At 40.2% G+C, this 14574-nt stretch overlaps 1 protein-coding gene across 9 annotated transcripts in view; it reads left to right on the top strand.

Annotated features, from left to right (window-relative positions):
* STARD13 (StAR related lipid transfer domain containing 13) overlaps positions 1-14574 on the top strand; it is a 391062-nt gene that overhangs the window by 304130 nt on the left and 72358 nt on the right. For all 9 annotated transcript variants that reach the window (XM_082365302.1, XM_082365301.1, XM_082365308.1 and 6 more), the window contains 2 exons: positions 8776-8847; positions 11652-11733. In XM_082365302.1, the coding sequence (XP_082221428.1) occupies positions 8776-8847; positions 11652-11733 (154 nt within the window). The remainder of the gene's footprint in view (positions 1-8775; positions 8848-11651; positions 11734-14574) is intronic.

Here is a 14574-nt window from a genome sequence, read left to right as displayed (position 1 = left end):
GGCCTTGAAGAACATGGAGAAAAATGAATCCGTAGCTGAAGACCTAATAAAAACTTAATTTCTTGAATCTGCCCTGATTTTCTGGGATAAGTGATATATCTTTAGAAAATCATTCACAGAACCAATGCCACTGCATAAAAGTAGAAAGTATTCCAGAAAACTGGCAAAGACACATTGAAAAATTATCATTAAATATTTTAAAATAAAACACACACACATACACCATCAAGTTTTTATGTATAGTCAGATAGTAAAATTACACTTGAGTTGTGCACATCTTATCTTGGGATTAAATTAAGCAAACACAAGTTTTGACTGATCCAGGTATTCGAGTTGCTAAGAAATTAAATGCACAAAGCCTTGAGTTGGGAGTCAGAAGCTTTGGTGATATTGTATCTTGCCGTGCCAGCCCTATGAGGAGTGAAAGACTTGAATAGGGTCTGTAGGATTCTTGTAGTTATTTTATCCAGAAAGATCTGTGCTTCTTCTGATGCCTGCATGGAACAATTTTCCCTGATATCATGAAAGCTTCTGGTGTAATTGCAGTACCCACAATTATAAAAGAGTTGGGCTAAGCAGCTGGAATAGCAGATAAGCCTTTATAAGTATAGACATCCAGATATGTCTGAAAATAGATATAGAAGGGGTTTTATTCCCTAAAGACATGAATAAATCTTTTTAACATTTAAAGAGTAAGTCTTAAAGCAATATAGGATAGAAGAATACCTGTCCAAAGCCAAGATACCTGACTTCTTAGTGGAAGTAGGACTTGTCCAAAGCAGTTGCTCTTCCCTGGACAAAAAGTCATGGGCGTGGCACAGTGAATACACAGGGACCCTTCTGATGCTGGCAATTTTGCTGACCTTGTGGACGTTAGAGCTTCTGCTCCTGAGAGCCAACATCAAGTTAGCTGCCATGGACTCTTATTCTTCACCTTTCCAATAGAAGCCAAAGAAGCCAAGTGAGAGAGAGAAGCCATCTCCAGAATCTTCATACCCTTGTCCCAAGAAAGGTTCCTCAAGATTCTGTTATCTTGGTGGGTCAATATGGAGGTACCTTGGCCAAGGGAGACAAATTACAACCCTCTTTCTAATTGTCTGAATCAGTTCTGTGTTCCCCTACCTTGCATTTCAGTTGCATAACTGACTCCATCCCCAAGAATCTCTCGGGATTTAGTGGTAGGCAGTGGCTCCACAACCTCGCAAGGCTGGGGATGTTCATGTGCTTGTGTATGCATGCAGCCTCCCTGAGAGATACCGCAAGCGCCTGATGGGAACAATCTGTACCAAATGAAAGGAGAGAATAAAGAGCTACCCTGCCTCGTGGAAAACTGGAGTCAAAGCAATCTGGTCAGCAACTATTTGGCTAGTAGAACATATATTTTCTGCTTTCTTTTTCTTTGAGATTGATTGCGGGGGTGTGGGGGAGAGGTTTGTGATCTTTGTTCTTGTTTTCATACTATTAGGAATATGGGCATGGAGAATAGTATTTCTATTCCTTGTTCAGTTGCAACTGAACTTTTGATTTTCTGTGATGTAGGTGAGAGAAAAAGTGTGTGTGTTTGTAACGTGTGTGCACACACACTCATGTGTGGATCCATGTGACAGATGAGCGTGAAAGAATTGTTTACATTTTAACATTTCAAACAGGCCAGGCACTGTAGGCAGAGAAGCAGAATTCCAGGCAGAAATTATTATGGAGACTGACTGTGTTCCTTTCTGACACACTAACGGATATCCAGGAACAGCCTCAAGTTGAAATAAAAGTTTGTAGTGCATCCCTATGCTTCATCTATAAAAGGCACAGCTGGCAGCTGTGCTAAATTAGCTTAAGCTAGATTATGCCACTGTAACAAGTTGTCCCCCAAGTTGTAGTGGCATAAAGCAACAGAAGTTTACTGCTTGCTCACATAACGTGTCAGCAGCTGCTCTGCTGTGGCTTTGTTCCCTGTGTCGTCATTCCAGGACCCAGGCTGAAGAATAGCCTCTGAGACATACCAGCCTCATGGTCAAGGGAAGGGTAGGAGAGCTGGCAGAACTAGGTGATGGCTTTTGAAGAGTTTTGCTTGAAACTCGCATTCATTACTTCTGCCCACGTTTCGTTGGCCAGAGTGGGTCATATGGCCAAGCCGGACATCAGTGGGATGGGAAAGTACATGCTTCCCAGTTGGATGAGAACTGCAAGTTCGCTGGCAGCTGGAAAGAGCAGGGACTCATTAGGAACGTATTAGAGTGTGTGTGTGTTTTCATTATAAATTTATAATTATATAAAATATATAATTTTATTTAGAATTTTAAACTTATGGTTGTGTAAAATTTATGTATAATTTATGTTAAATATATTAAAATATATAATTTAATTTATAGTCATATTAAAAATTTAATAGTAAACAAATAATAAATTATATATATTATATGTTTTCCCCAAAAAGGCTGAAAAAGAGATATTAAAAACAACCCTTGAGTGACTAAGAATAGACCTTCTATTTAGGTATAGAATTTGCTTGATTTTTTTTCACTCTAATAGAAATTACTTTTAAGTGGCTAGATTTGCTATGAATCCAGCTTGCAGAAGATACTTCACAACCTGAGAAATAAGGCTAGTGTTAAGAATTGGTGATGGAATAGTATGTCTCAGCATGTCTGTTACTCTTGCTTTCAGGAAAACAGTACACATAAACACAGCCATGATTCTCCATCTTAAATGAGTACAATTAGGTGTCCTGAGGATATATACATCTTCCTATTTCTTTCTTCTATAGTTATATATTAGCTGAGTGCAAGAGATTTTTCTACACATCAGAAAAAAGGTTGCCTTAAGTTATGGGGAGATAAAATGGCTGTTTATCACTTGATTCACTGATTTGAATGTTCAGAGATTAATAATCTTAAATTTCTAAAATAACCTGTATTTTAATTCTGTTAGTAACTTAGAATATCATGGAAATAAAATGTTATGCACATTAGAAAATAATTATATTTGGTATACATTTAAGACTTATTCAGGCCTTTTACACATTGCAATAAATGTATTATATAATTCAAAGAATGCAAAAAGATGTATCCTGTTGCCATGACATGGGATCTAAATCAAAGCCTATTGTTACTACAAAACTTGGCGTTCCCTCCTGAACCTGTGATTAGGGTTATAAAGCCCTCCCGGGAGAAGGATGATGGTGGTAGTTCATGGGCCTACATAATATTAATGCTTGCATCATTCTCGTCCACATATGGACGGGATGGATACTCTGGCACTGGTTTTGACAAATTTGGCCTAGCCTGTGGAATAAATACAGCCTATGGAATAAACACAGCTTCAGTAAATAGGGACTTCACTTGAGACATTTCATCTGAAAACAAAGGAGTCATTTGTCTGAAGAAGTTCGTGAATAATGAAGCTAACTCAGCCGTGCAAACCATCCTAAGCCGACAACCATGAGCCTGTTGAAATGTTAATACCGTGGATATGCTTTAATAGTGATAATTGCATCAACTGCAGACATCCTGTGGTGGTTGAGTCACCCATAATCTTTCAGAAGCAGGGTGCCCACCATGTCAGCCAGATTAAATGAAAAAAACAAAACACTGTTCTAAAGCCCACCTTTCTAAATCACGTGGAGATCCATGTTGTCTTTCGTTCCCAACTTCTCTTGAGTACTTTGAATGAAGGTTTAAGAATGAACGTTTAAGACCTACTTAAATTGGAGCCAGTTTGTCCATTAAAATTCCAGGAGATTTGTAAGAAGAACATAAATACATATGCCTTAAACTTTCCACGGTAGGGCTTCCCTGGTGGCGCAGTGGTTGAGAATCTGCCTGCCAATGCAGGCGACACGGGTTCGAGCCCTGGTCTGGGAAGATCCCACGTGCCGCAGAGCAGCTGGGCCCGTGAGCCACAATTACTGAGCCTGCGCGTCTGGAGCCTGTGCTCCGCAACAAGAGAGGCTGCGATAGTGAGAGGCCCGCGCACCGCGATGAGGAGTGGCCCCCGCTTGCCACAACTAGAGAAAGCCCTCGCACAAAAACAAAGACCCAACACAGCCATAAATAAATAAATTAATAAATTAATTAAAAAAAAAAAACTTTCCACGGTAAACCGGGTTCCTTCTAGCCAGCTAATTTTCTGATGATAATAATACTTAATTTGGCCCTAATTTGAATTTTTGGTTTAGAAGAAGAGTGTCCCTTAGAAAGAAGAGTATCTTCTTTTAGAAAGAAGAGTATCCCTTTGGGTATTTAGAAAGAAGAGTATCCCTTTGGGTTAGCTATGGGAAAAGTATTTGCTATGCCGAGAATAACGTAAATTAAAAAAAAAAAATGTATTTAAATGCTTAGGTAGGAGAACACACTGTTCCGAGTACTTTAGAAGCACCAGTTTAAAAATTCAGTGAGAGAGTAACAAGAAAGGAGGCCTGCAAACCTGGGTGGTAAATTTGCTGCGCTCAATCCAACTCCTTACTTGACTGAGGCCCTCTGGAGCCTTGTCCACCTGACTGTACAAGCATCGAATGATATTTCCTTAAAGAAACAGCTTGTAAATCTCTTTTAACTCACATAGACCTGCAGCCTTCTCCACAGTCAGACTGTGTTGATGAAGCCCTACTGAACTGTTTTCTCTTGGCTACCTTGATGTTGTCAGCTCAATTGGCAGTATTCAAAAATTAGGTATTTAAAAAATAAGCATCATTCTCAAAACAAAGTAAATTTTCCATTTTTACCAACAATACCGTGATATGGGAAAATATTCACAATGTATTTTGTTATATGCAGAAGGTAGTCAACCAAAGATATTTCCATCACTACCAGTTTGACAAATAACATATATTGAATTATGTTAACTAATGGGACAAGAGTTGACTTTTTTCTTTCATTGTGCCTTTCTGTATTTTTACAAGTTTTTAACACTGAGCACATGTAATTAAGAAACATGATAATACTTTCTAAAACCAGTGTCACAGGCCATGGTAATTTCCACAATGACTTCATTCTCATGCCCTTTGATGTGCAGCAACTCGGGCACCCAATGAGACAGCCTCCCTCTGCTGTGTCTGTCTCTGGACAGAGGTCCGATCATGGTCTAAGGATGTAGGCAAGGCAACTGAGGCAAAGTGAGTGACTTTCCCCCAAGTAGAATCACAGAGATGTGATGGAAGAGCATGCCAAGCGCCAAACTGTCTTCTTTATTTATCAATTGAAAAGGTTTGCTTGGCTTTTGTGCAGGTCAAGCTACCAATTGAAAAACTGAATATCTCCCTTTTCAACCAGTTGATTTCAGCCCCCAAACAACAGTTGACTTAATATCCCAAAGCTCCGTGGTTTCCTTGGACTTAGGGGAATGGGTTCTCTTAAGGAGCAGGTCATCCATGTGGGTGGTGGTGATGGGGCCAAGGAATGTGGTTGGAGGGGACCAGGCGTGTCAGCCCCACCTAAACCATGTAGAAGTGGCTCTGTTATCCGAGCAAGGGGGGAAGGATGTCAGGCAAGCAAAAACAGATACTCACTCTAGAGTAAAATGGAAATGATTTTTATATATAATAATTACAAAAATTCTATTGAAATCCTATCATATCCGGAGCCAAACAGACTGAATTTTCTCCAGTTACAATGTGGTAACCATGGTAGAGATCAGTAGGCCAGTCTGTCAAGGGCATTCTCTGGTTTCTCCCCACACTTAGGTTTGCTGCAGGAGACTTGCAGAAGGTTGGTGCTTTGCCTTTTTAGCCCTGGAGATGCCACAGGGCCAGGTGTGGGTTGGAAATGGGGAACAAATAAAACTGTCAAAATGTGATTTGAATGGCCCTTAAAGCCTTTACATAATTTTGTGCTGGCTAAGCAAGAGCTCAGTGGAAAAGAGATTTTCACACTCTCTCAAATGTCATTTAACTCTCATTATGAAGGCCTTGTGAAACAGGACACTGGCAGTAATGATTCCTTCTTACTTCTCCAGGCATTTTGGCTGTTGCATGGGTAATACGCCCTGGGGAAAACATTAGCATTTGGCTGACAGGTGTTAGTAGGGGCTGTGGGGAATCAGTAGGAATCGTAAGGCTCTTTTTATTTCCAACTCAACTTGATGGGCAAAGTCACATTTGATAGTGGTTAATTGTGCTCCATTATTTTGTTTGTTTGCTTTGTCACTAGGTGGTTTTGCCCTTAAGAGTAGGGGGAGTGTGTTTGGGAGACATTTCAGGAATAGAACAGCAAGTTGGGTGTGGAGAGTGATGGGGAGGGGCCATCCACCGTGGCTGGGATGTGGCTTCTTCTCATTTATTATTTACTAATTGCAGCTTTTGTTGTCTTTTGCCTGGGAGACTTAAAAACAAAATGCCAACCCATTTTAAAAAATCAGCTTATTTGAGAGTTTGATTTACCTGGGTTCTGGTTAAGATTTGATTATTTATGTTTATGTATGGGTAGAGTTTCAGCTCATTATCTATGTTACTCTTATGAAAAAACAAAACGAAGTTATCTAGGGAGCCTTTTAAATAAAATCTCCCAGGCTAGCCTGAGCCCTCTTCCATTGCCCAACCAGAACCTTAGTTTCAAAGAGAGTCTTTCCATGAGGACCCCTGCTGCCCACCTCTCCCCCAACTCTCTGTCCTTCTTACCACAGCATCTGGTGGAGTGTATGCTCCTTTACAAGCTACTTCCTGCTCCCGTTTGAGCTTGGTGTGTGGCAGAGCTCCTGCCTTCCAAGTCGCCCCCATTTGTTCTTCGTGATCTGTCTCTCTGGGGCTCTCCTGCTTAACAGTATATTTCAATAATAGTAAAAGCAATAATAAAATAGAAAAAGGCATACTATTCTTGTAGTTCACATAACAGAATTCTGTGCTTCTCTCTAAGACTTGCTGACTCATAACTGTTTAGAGCATGTCTAGAAATTAGGTATTTTCTCATCACTAGCCACTGTAGTTTATTGAAGAAGAAAGCAAATCTGAAGCTTGAAATTTTAGAAGGCAACAGCCTATCTTTGACTCGGGAGTAACTCACATTTTCTCCATGTTACAGTCAGAATGTGCATTTCCTACTTCCCCTGAAGTACTTGTGCAGTTATCAAAGTGGAAGCCTTCACATAAGGACTCTCAAATGAGTACTAAATAAAACTTTAGAGACATAAAATAATTGCCCTTTGTACCTTCCAAAGGGAAAACCCAAGTTAGCCAATACAGTACAATCCAGCCAATTCATTTTGAACTGCACTTGTGGGTCTCACCCCTCCTCATAGAAATGCTTTTATTCCCAGCTTGGTGCCCTAGATATTTCTGAGTGATGTGTACAAGGCAGGAATGAGACCTATTAGGTCTGTGCTGGTAGTAAGTATGTAAAAAAAGCCCTCATGTCAGAGAAAAAACCCAAGATTTAGAAATCATCAGTCTCTGGAATGACAATGGATTAGGGGATGCCAAAAGAAGCAGGGACTCTGGGACAGGGGCCACCACAGGCTCTGTTTCCCTGGATTTAATAACATATCTCAACCCATATCCAGCCAGATCAGTGGGACGGGGCTTGGGGCTTTAGGCTTTTGCTCTTCCCTTTGGAGCCTGTGGATGATCTGGCCTTTGGTCTGTTTTCCTAACATAGACCAGATAGCTCTGTCACATTGAACATTATGCTGCAAAGACATTGAGCTTTCAACATAGGTTGTAGTCTCTGACCCACTGCTGATACTAGCGTGGATCGTTTTTATGCAGTGATCCCAAGAGCACCTGGTACTCTCCAACTTTGGCTACAGGGGAAAACGAACGTCAGAGTAAATGGAAATACAGTGACCTGACCGGGCTCCCTCCCAACAGCAGAGGAAGAGGCCTGGGTAGAGACCTGTTATAATCGGCTGTTTAATTTTGTTTGGGGAAACTGGACTTTTGACAGATGAACTTCTTTTCCCCTGGATTCATATTTATCTAACAGAGTTGTGGTTGGGAAATGATCCAGGATCCACGAGGTCAAAAAGTGACCTGGTTCACATACTGTAGGCTCTCCCCATCTCCCTCCAAAGTTCTGCAGGCAGGTGGTCCCGTGCACTCTTGGTATGTCCATACCAAAATTGGTCACCCAAAGGACATATCAACCTCTTGGGTTTGGCCCTCAGAGATTCTAGCAGCCCCATCAAACACGTCTCAATTCCAGATAACCAGCTTTACTGTTCCATGCTGCACTCTGCAGCTTGAAAAATCATTAGAATGTGCTTGATGAATGCACATCTTATTACAGGGCATTTGGAATTAAAGCCATTAGTAAAATTAAAGAAATAGTAAAACATTGGATTTTTGTTAATACCTTCCTTCATGAGAAAATACATTTTCACAAACTGCCCAGTTGTATTTGTTCTTTCATTATCCCCAGAGTAAAAGAATAAAGGAATGTAGAATAAATAGTCTTAGCTTTATCTTTGAAAGTTTAAAACAATTTATTTAAAAAAAAATCATAAGGAAGTTTTTCCGCCTCCTCCTTAGTCCCCTGGTTCCCTAGTGTATAAATAAGACATTTTTCCCTCCCTGAAACCCAGCCTTTGTGTTCTGTAGTCTGTGGTTTTGCTATTATCCAAATACTTATGGATCAACATTGAAGATAATATTAGCAGACACGTAACAAGTACCTTTGTGATACCTGCTCACTTTATACCCATTTCTGGGTAGGCTACTTACACAGACTTACCTGAGAACAACTTTGCTTTGTAATAACATGCACAGTGCTCACCAGTTCCTCACTGATTGCGGAGGTGGAGACCACTGGGTGGCCATTGGACTCACACATTTCCCTTTGTTGTATTTTTCAGAAATTGAGGCGAAGGAAGCATGTGACTGGCTCCGTGCTGCCGGGTTTCCGCAGTACGCTCAGTTATATGAGGGTAAGTTGGGCTCTTCTTCTCTCTTTATAAAGAGGATAAACTCAAAATATGTCCTGTGGTGTGTTTTGACTTCCAGATCTTTCTCAAGCATTTTTTCCCCTTGCTTTCTCCTTGCCTCCACCTTTGCAATGCCCAGGGCTTATACTGATGCCGATTTAGGAATGAGGCTTGCTTCCTGAGCCTGCCTCACCTTCTGCCCCTCCCTGCTTCTCCCTTCTTTACCTTTTGCTTTGCTCTTTCTGCTTCTCATCTCTACCGCCGATCCCAGCTCTGCCTTTTCCTTCCAGTGTTCTGCCATCAGCAGCTTTTCTGCACTTCCTTCCTTATCCTTTTCCGTGTTTTTTCGTCACTCTCTGTTTTCTTGAAAGTACAATAAATGAATTGTTGATAAATTTCCTAGAAATCACAAAACTAATTTATCTTGAGACTTTTCTTGAGTTCTGTTTACTTAACCTGAAAATGCTTAAGATGTAACATGGATCGGATGTTATTTTTCAGGGTTTTAAGTAAGGTGCTTCTATTGCCAGCATCATACTTACTTCCATTGATGTTTTGACAGCTAATAAACTTACTCACCTTTATCTTACTGATACCTAAAATTATAACCAAAGCATCTGCTTCCTGGATAGTCGTATAGTGAATTAGTCAGGATCCCAGCAGTAAGCAGGTGGCATACTCAAGACAATCTGAGGGGGATTTATTTCTAAAAGTGTTCATTACAAAGATGTGGGCAGGGCATAGGAAACCATGAGGAACAGTCCAGGAGCCCAGAGCTTGTAGCAGCAGAGCTGTCACTACCCTAGGCCCAAAGCCATAAATGGAGGGAGAGGGTGCCAGAACCCAGAAGGAGAGAAGATCTCAGAGCAGGCCCTAGGAGTGGAGGACACAGCTGGTGATGGCAGCCTCCCCTGGAGACAACCAGGAGAGTAAATGCCCTGACCTCACACTCCTCCCTCCCTCCATCTCCATCCAGGACTTCCCATTGGCCAAACACAAAAGGAAGCAGAGGACATGGATCCCCTTGAATGCCATCCACAGCTGATCCTGGGGCACAAAGCAGTTCACAGAAAAGTGGAGAGTGAATCTTTAGGGGTAAACTGAGCATGTGTAGTACACTAGACACTATAGACTTCTGTTCCTGATGACGTAAAATTCATGTAGGATGGAAAGAATCAACAAAATTAACCTTTACTCACTGGTGAATCTCATCCATTCACCTAGAAGCTCAGTTTTATGTTAAAAAAAAAACAAAACAAACAAACAAAAAACCTTCAACTTCTCTCACTTAAATTCTGAATGTGCTGTGAAGTCTAAAGTCTCTGATAAAAGCTTTCAAAAAACCATAGCCTTTTAGACAAGGAGGAGGGTCTTACAGTTTTGGTCTAAGCAGCCGCTATTCCCACACCCCCACCAGCAATGCACTGATTATGAGAGACCCAAAAAGGTTAAGTGACTTTTACAAGATTATAAAGTGGAAGAGTCAGAATGCTCCTTCAGTAGATAGATTTTCTACTGTAATGTGCACTCAAAATACTATGCAATTTAAATGTGAAGAGTCTATAAATGACTAAGAAGTAAAGATATCTCATAAGTGAGATGGACTTGTCAGATTGTGTTTAAGCCATATGCATTTAATGGATGTAATAAGAATAAGAACAAATACTTCTATAGAGCTTACTATGTGTCAGCTACTGTTCAAAGCACTGTACATGTACTATTCATTTAATATTCACAACACCATAGGGGAGGTATTATAATTATCATCATCCCCATTTTACAGATGAGGAAACAGAGTCCCAGAGGAGGTTAAGTGACTTGCCCACAGTCTACAGCTAGTGAGTAGCAGAGCCACGACTTAAAGCCAGAGCAGCTGGGCTTCCATGTCTGTGTTTCTCATGACTACACATTAACTCCCTCTCTAGCAGAATGAGACAGTCTACATTCAGGCACCGTCTGGAATTCACTCTGGAATTCACTTTTTTTCACCAGAAGAGGAATTGTTTCTCTTTTCAACTTGCAATAAGAAAATTGGTACCCTTAGATTTATTATGATTGGCGAATGTCAAATATAAGATGAGAAAGAGAAAGAATGGTAGGAGGATGATAATGGACCAACATTGATGGTTAGATTTGGCCATGGACTCTATTCCAATGATCTCCAGATTTTTACCTCCACAAATGAGGTACCTAAAATTAACACTGTGACCTGAGCATTGCCCATGACCTCCAAATCTGGCATGAGTAGTCTGTGGGAGAAAAGTTACAATGTTGGAATTTCTCCTTTTTTATTGGATAGAATCAGTTGTTTGAGTATTTTGCTGATACTCCAAAGTGACTCAAGATTTTGCTACAAAATAAAATACTTGAGGCCATTGAGCTTCCGGTATTTTCCTTTCTGAAGGAAAAAAAAAAAATCTGCCAAACTAAGTATTTCATGAACTGATCAGGACAGAAGTCAGCAACCTCTACCTTAGGTGGATGGTGAGAGTGGGAAAGTTCTCCATACAGGCAAAAGTCTGTGATAGTGATTAGCTATAAAAATGCAGGCACTTGGTATGCAATCCTATCCAAGGTCAAACACTTGGTTATTTTCATATTTCACACTTCTTTGTATTCTTAAAAGCGGTTATTGGGATAAAAGTAAAACTTTCTGCTCTCTAAACATTACCAACACACCTGTCAATGGGGAGTAACTGCTGTTAAGATCAGCCATGACTACAGAAATGTGGTGGCCTGAAGATATTGGTGCCCATTCAGATAAAACAAGGCGCATAAACTCCTTTGTCTCTCTTTGTCTCTTTCAGACTCACAATTTCCCATCAACATTGTGGCTGTCAAGAACGATCATGATTTTCTTGAAAAAGACCTTGTAGAACCTCTTTACAGGTAAATCATGTGAAGTATTTTTGTTTCTTTTGATTGTTCAATGTCTAATAGTTATCACTATATTGAGGGGCAAGTTCAACAACAATTCAATAAGTACTTATTGAGCGCCTACTATATGCCAGGCATGGGTCCAGGCTCTAAGTATATTATGGTGAGCATGATCAGTCCCTGGTTTCATGGAGCTTAAATCCTAGTAGGAAGCTTCAGACAATAGATTGGGAAAAAGAGAGAGTGAGTGAGAGAAAAAGAGGGAGAAGGAGAGGTTATCTCAGAGAGTGTTAAGCTATGTTAAAAAAGTAAAACAAACTGAGGCTATAGACAGTGATGGGGTGTGGGTGGGTTAGTGGGAGAAGGCATTGTGGGGGACCAGAGCATGAGTGGTCAGGGAGGGCCCTGTAGAGCTCCATGAGTATGTCAAACTCAGCTGTATTTTTTGCAAAGACAAATGATTATATCAGCAAACTAGAATATGTAAGCTCAAGTAATTATATCTGCAAACTGAAATATTTAAGCCTTCACTATGTGATAGATGATATAAGGAGACAAAGATGTATAGATGAAGAACTCCCTCCCCTCAGAGAATGTCTAATCTGGTTGGAGAAATCTAACTGAAGAAATGAAGCATACATGAACAAATAAAACAATTATAATTTGAGTAATAATAAAAGATGTCAATGTAATCAATATCTCTGAACAATTAAATGTGCATGAGAGGTTCTATGTGTCTGTAGCAATTTGAAGTTTCCTAACTAAAGCCCTGGAGAGAGGTCAGAGCTGGAAATAAATATTAGTTACAGGAGGTGACTCATTTTTCCAAGGCTACAGAGCTAGTTATGGGCTAAACTGACTTTAAAACTGCAGTCCTCATAACTTGCAGTCCAACATTTTTTCCTCGTACATTCTGCATTTGACATAGAAAAGATGGTAGTTTAGGGACTTCCCTGGTGGCACAGTGGTTAAGAATCTGCCTGCCAATGCAGGGGACATGGGTTTGAGCCCTGGCGCAGTGGTTAAGGATCCGCCTGCCAATGCAGGGTACACGGGTTCGAGCCCTGGTCCGGGAAGATCCCACATGCCACAGAGCAACTAAGCCCGTGCACCACAACTAATGAGCCTGTGCTCTAGAGAAAGCCTGTGCACAGCAACGAAGACCAACACAGCCAAAAAAAAAAAAAGAAAAGAAAAGATAGTTTAAGAGGAAAGTAATGATGAGGAAAACTTTTGTCAAGATAAGGACACACCGATATATGTTAGAATAGTGTATAAATAACCATACGCTTGCTGATTCTGTAGACATATATATTTCTGCATTCATAAGCTGGTCACTCTGTGATTCCTATATGAAGATAGATTTGCGTTAAGGAATGATCTCTGAATGTTGAAGGAAAGCATTACTGTGGGTTTGCTTAAGTGGGTAGAAGAGCAAAGAACTCTTCAAATCACAAATTGCAAGAACTGGCTATTTGGACTCAAAAACAAACAAGCACAAAATGCCATTTGTGAGCGTTTACAAGAAGAATGGGTAGTTTGGTTGTAATTCGTTTTTTTATATATATATAAATTTATTTTATTTTCTTTTTGGCTGCACTGGGTCTTCGTTGCTGCATGCGGGCTTTCTTTAGTTGCGGTGAGTGGGGGCTACTCCTTGTTGCAGTGCACGGGCTTCTCATTGCAGTGGCTTCTCTTGTTGTGGAGCACGGGCTCTAGGTGCACGGTCTTCAGTAGATGCGGCACGTGAGCTTAGTTGCTCCGCGGCATGTGGCATCTTCCCGGACCAGGGCTCGAACCTGTGTCCCCTGCATTGGCAGGCGGATTCTTAACCACTGTGCCACCAGGGAAGTCCTGGTGGTAATTCTTTAAAGGCAATGAATTGTAAAAGCGGTGTTTTCTCCTCAGCATGTCTGATCCACACCAAGACTTCATCCAACTCAGAACTATTCCACCACCACCTCATCCTGAGTTTTCCCTCTTAGTTTTAACCAAGAGTATTTTTACTAGTAAGCTGGCATTTTTTTAAAAGAAATAATTTTTATTGTTAATTGTATTATATTACATTATCTTTTTCCCAATTGAATTTTCTTGCATGCTCATAGATCTTTGATTCTCTAATTATGCCTTTTGTTGTTTTCTTCCCCAGTTTTATTGAGATATAATTGACATACAGCACTGTATACGTTTAAAGTGTACAGCATAATGGTTAGACTTACATAATTATGAAATGTTTACCACAATAGGTTTAGTGAACATTCACCATCTCATATAGATACAACATTAAAGAAATAGAAAAAAATTTTTTCCTTGTGATGAGAACTCTTACGATTTACTCTCAACAATGTTCAGATATGTGACATACAGCAGTATTAATTATCTTTATCATTTTGTACATTACATCTCTACTACTTATTTATCTTATAACTGGAAGTTTGTACCTTTTGATCACCTTCATCCAATCCCCCCTCCCCCCACCTCAGGTAGCCACAGGTCTGATCTTTTTTCTGTAAGTTTGTTTGTTTTTGAAGTATAATTGACCTACAACTCTATGTTAGTTCCTGGTATATAACATAGTGATTCTATATTTCTATACATTTCAAAATGATCACCACAGTAAGTTTGGTTGTCATCTATCGCCATACAGAGATATTACATAATTGTTGACTATATTCCCCATACCATACATTTTATACCTGTGACTCATAATTCTGTAAATGAAGATTTGTACCCCTTAATCTCCCTTAACTATTTCTCTCCTCCCTCCACCCCCCTCCCATCTGGCCACCACCTGTTTGTTTTCTGTCTCTATGACTCTGTTTCTGTTTAGATATATTTGCTTATTTTGTTTTT

This window comes from Balaenoptera borealis (genome assembly GCF_965194805.1).
Source record: "Balaenoptera borealis genome assembly, chromosome: 18".
NCBI lineage: Eukaryota > Metazoa > Chordata > Mammalia > Artiodactyla > Balaenopteridae > Balaenoptera > Balaenoptera borealis.
The sequence above is the reverse complement of the archived record's forward strand: the minus strand, read 5'-3'. Positions and strand labels throughout refer to the sequence as shown.